Source organism: Sinocyclocheilus anshuiensis, unplaced genomic scaffold, assembly GCF_001515605.1.
Source record: "Sinocyclocheilus anshuiensis isolate Anshui unplaced genomic scaffold, SAMN03320099.WGS_v1.1 scaffold135, whole genome shotgun sequence".
NCBI classification, from domain to species: domain Eukaryota; kingdom Metazoa; phylum Chordata; class Actinopteri; order Cypriniformes; family Cyprinidae; genus Sinocyclocheilus; species Sinocyclocheilus anshuiensis.
The window spans coordinates 68,349-72,881 of record NW_015552564.1 but is presented as its reverse complement, the minus strand read 5'-3'; the positions used below and the strand labels follow the sequence as shown (position 1 = coordinate 72,881).

The following is a 4,533-nucleotide window of genomic DNA, read 5'->3' as shown; positions in this document are numbered from 1 at the left end:
GGCGTCCGATCGCAGGCCTTCCGCTCCTTGAGTTCTCTCCAGCGCTGGAAATCTGATCCGATATTTACACGGATCCTACTTCTTGCCTTTTTGCCTTAAGCTTTCTTTTGTTCCGCAGACGTTTTTTACTCTTTTGTGTTTTATCCGCCATCTCTATCTTTCTGTCGCTCGGCTCACTAATGTGCGTCCTGTGCACTGAACGCTCTCTCCTCCACATCATGAGTAGACACGCCCCTTACTGCTGATTGGCTACAAGTTTGTTTTGCTAGTCGGCCCGAATCAGTTTTCTAAAGCGTTTTTGAAAAATCACTTACCCCACCTTTAAGTTGGTTTAAAATAAGCTACATTTTACCTAAAAACAGCTGCAATTCTAGATGTAAACTGACATATTTTAACATCACATTTTGTTACCTCAGCAGTTGTCATTTCTGTTTTTTTTTCCCTATTTTTTATTTTAAATTCACTCGTTTATACATGTTTTCAAGACTGTGGATAATGAGAGAATTGCAAAAGTGTGATTTCTAGACCTGGAAATGTCACTAGTTAATCATTTCTAATTAATATACATTTGTAATAGTTCTGTCTCTGAAACATTCTATCAGGTGGGAATTTCTGAGAAATTGCGATTTTAATTGTTTTTAAGTTAAAATTATATTTTATATTCAAAAAATGGCAAAACAAAATCCCCCTTGTACTACTGGAAAGTTCAGTTTTTGAAAAATGTGAAATTACAGAATATAATTAATTATTATTATATAAATTATTTTATTTAATTATCTTAATATATCCTCTCTGTAAACAAGCCAGTAAACCATTTTGAAAACAAGTGGCTTTGTCATTATAGCAGAAGTACCAGAAATATCTTACCGTACATGGGGGGCCTTTGATTATTGTCTTAGACAATGAGGGGCCTTGAAATCAAAAAGGTTGAGAACCGCTGTTTTTCAGTTCTCCTAAACATTACTTTAAGATATGTATCAGTAATGTAGATGTTGTATGAGCAAAACAAAAGCACAGAGAGGAGCATAAACTGCCTGTTCTGCAGTCGAATAGGAGTAATGTAATCCAGTCCAGTATATTTTCTCTGTTGTAATTGGGGTTTGTATTTCACAGTTCCACAGAGAGTGATACAGCATAGCTCACGTGTTGCTGCTCAGGGGCTCTTTCCGGTTATCAGACCCCTTCCTTTGAGTCCTGTGAGCAAGAGGACCACAGCCGTGAGGTTAGAATATCCTTCTCCAGCAGTGTTGTTATTGTTAACTCAACTATTGAAATCGTTTTTGGTAATTGAAAAAAGCTGAAATAAAATAAAATATTAGATAAAAAACTAAATGTAAATGTTGGCAACTAACTGAAGTGAATATGAAGTGAAATTTAATTTGAAGTACAAACATTTACAAAATGAAATAAAACTCAAACTCAAACAAAAATTAAAGCTAAATGGAGATATTAACAATAATAAAAATGGCAAAAGCACATAAAACTAAAATGAAACTGTATTATATAATATTAATAATTACTATAATAGTGAATAAATAATACCTTTCTTGTCTTTAATTCATATAAATGGAGCTGACAGAAGAAAATGCCACTGCAAAGCCGTTTAAAAAAAAACACAAAATGCATTTTGTCTTGTTTTATGCCATTAAAATGTTTTTTTCAATACATTTTTTTTTTTAACATAAACCTTACTAAATTTTGTTAGATATGTGCTTAAAACAAGAACTAATTTAATACAATTTAATAAAAAAAAAATATTTGACCATCAGATTGGTCAAATACTGTATTTTGGATGTTTTCCAGTATTGGCCATTTAAATTTGTTTATTTTCCATATTATTACATTTACAGTACATCTAATGCTTACTTAAAATTAATCTTTAAAAACAATAATAACTAAATAGTGCTCTTAGTAAATCTCAGACTGAATAATCATGTTTTATACTGTATATTATATTATTCACATGTAGCATTTTAAATGACTCATTTGAGTTTTTATTATTTAATTTTTAATTGTAATATCAGCCATTTATTGATTACCAGCCATAACATAACACACCATATATACCCTGAATACACAGCAAGTCATATTGGATAATAGCATCTGTGTAACTTTAATAATGGTTTGCCTCTCTCTGTCTGCCTTAACAGATCAGCCCTGGGCGACTATCTGACCCGGGGTAAAAACAGCCTGCGCAGTGACTCTCCTCCACCCAGCGATGATCAGCAGGAGGACCACACATACAGCAGCTCACAGTCCCTAAATACAAAGGGGGACATTTCTTCCTCCGTCTCCTCCTGCTCCACTCAGGGTTCCCAGGAGGTCACGCTCACTGAGGTCAAGGAGGAGCAAAAAGATTTTCCGCTGGACGCCACGCCACCTCCTTCCCAGCTGCTCCAGCGCAGAAGACTGCTGTGGACCAAAGGTCACCTGCGGACCCCCGGCGACACGCTTCCCCTGAAGAAGAGGCGGGCGGAAAAGCTCCTGGTCAAAAAAGAGGAAGACAAGGAGATGGAGGCGGCGGGGTCGTTGCTTCACCTGGCCGGTGTGCACACCGGCGTGAATAAAAACGCTCTGCGTACGTGTAAGAAGGAGCTGAAAGAGGAAGCCAATGATTAGCAATGAACGAAAATCCCGTTAACACAGATCTAAATACTTCTGTTCCAGGATATCAGGTGAATTCTAGTCAGTTGTTGCAATATCAATAAAATCACTGTTGTCCCTTGTCAAATTTGATTTCTAGGGTGAAAGATTCTAATGTTCGTGTTGTTGTGTGTGTGTGTGTGTGTGTGTGTGTGTGTGTGTGTGTGAGAAGATGGATAAAAGCCATAGTAAAATTTGGGTCATTTGAGTGAAAAATGTTTTTCTTTTAATTCATCAATTAAAAATCACAATTGAAATGAATGAATTATGTTGTAGCAATCCTTCTAGTTCACATCAGAAAGCTGAATGGAGAGATTTTTATGCTGCTCAAGTGTGCCAAAGATATGAAACCTGTTGATGAAAGTGCAGTTAATCCATGCACACTTAGTAAGACCAATAATAGTTTCAAAAAGTAGCGATACCAACCTATACAAAAAACATCAGATGAATATCTAGGTCAATGACATGACGCTGAGTTGTCTTGGTCTGGGTTTATTGATTGATTTAAAAATGCATTAAAAATCCAGTTCATACATACAATGCGTTTTTTGTGATGGGCATGGTTTAATTTCTGAATTAATAGTGATCGTTTTTGGGGCATAAAGTTACAAATGTCAGTTTGATACAGCCGTCCTCATTAAAAGTAGTATGGCATTAAATTTTATTCCTTTAAAGGGGTCATATGATGCGATTTCAATTTTTCCTCTGCTAGTGGACATCTGTCAGCGTCATACATACAGTATATTTGCTACGCAGCATCTATCATGATGTTTACACTCCACTTCCGCTTTATGTATGAATCGCTTTCTGAATGTTGTGTGTCCACGGGGGAGCGGAGCACAGACATATCAAACATTTCAAAACATTTCAGCTCGATATTTCAGCACTTTTTTTTTAATAGTAGGATAGGACTGTTTGTCTCCGGCAGGGGGTCTAGTGATGGAGCGGCACTGTAAGTGTGAGTACGATGTAAAATGAGAGACGTACAGTGGGATGGCCCTACTTTATTTGATCCGCATATAGGCAATAAGCTGCTGCTATGCTGTTTTGCTTTCAATTTATTCCAGTCCCATAATATGCCATTTGTTTTGTGTAGCAAAAACAACCTATTTAATGACTAAGATTTATACAAATCCATGTAAGACAAAAGGGAGGGAAAAATATGCATGACTTATTTATTGGAAAACTCTCACAGCCTCTGAAATTGTGTGAAATAATATAAGGGTTTTGTCAATGTTGTTGATGTTGTTTGTTTTTGCCAAATATGTTTTGGTCCTTGTACTTCCGTAAGTCACTAGTGGTCTGGTATGATTTTTAGAGCACAGTGGAATCATGATGAATATGTATTTGACCAGGTCTATTTTCAATACACTCAGATGCCAATGCTGTACGAGTATAAAGCTGTCTATTTCCTTGGTGTGCAATCATATTGCCAAAGAACAAGATCAAACTATTTCATCAATTCATGTAAATAACCACATTGTCTATATGACAATAAATGTCACATCATGTTGTTACTTTTCCACATATTTCTCCTGAAACTTAACATAATGTTTATGTAATGTATTGTCTTCCAGTTGCAATAATAAAAAATATCAGAGTTTTAAATGACAAGTCGTTTTCATTTATTTATTTTCAGTAGTAATTCAGTATAGCAAAATTTATATTATATTATATTCCAGCTAAGGAAATTATAGCGGAAAATTATTTTTCCGCAATCAAATTATTTTTGTATTATTATTTATTTAAAAATAAATAATATATACATTACATTTATTTATTATTATTATTTTAATTTATTATTTTTCTGCTATTTTTCAGTTTAAATTAAAAAATAAAATAAAAAACGGAAAATTATTCCCTTTTTTTTTTTTTTTTCTAACCTTCTTC

The 4,533-nt window shown here is 34.6% G+C and overlaps 1 protein-coding gene across 1 annotated transcript in view; it reads left to right on the top strand.

The window, feature by feature from the left end:
- The window catches only part of LOC107664819 (forkhead box protein N3-like), a 46,122-nt gene extending 42,778 nt beyond the window's left edge, over positions 1 to 3,344 (top strand). Inside the window, exons 5-6 of the mRNA XM_016455491.1 lie at positions 1,114 to 1,222; positions 2,151 to 3,344. Coding sequence (XP_016310977.1) covers positions 1,114 to 1,222; positions 2,151 to 2,619 — 578 coding nt within the window. The 3' untranslated portion in view covers positions 2,620 to 3,344. The remainder of the gene's footprint in view (positions 1 to 1,113; positions 1,223 to 2,150) is intronic.
- Positions 3,345 to 4,533: the final 1,189 nt, after the last annotated feature.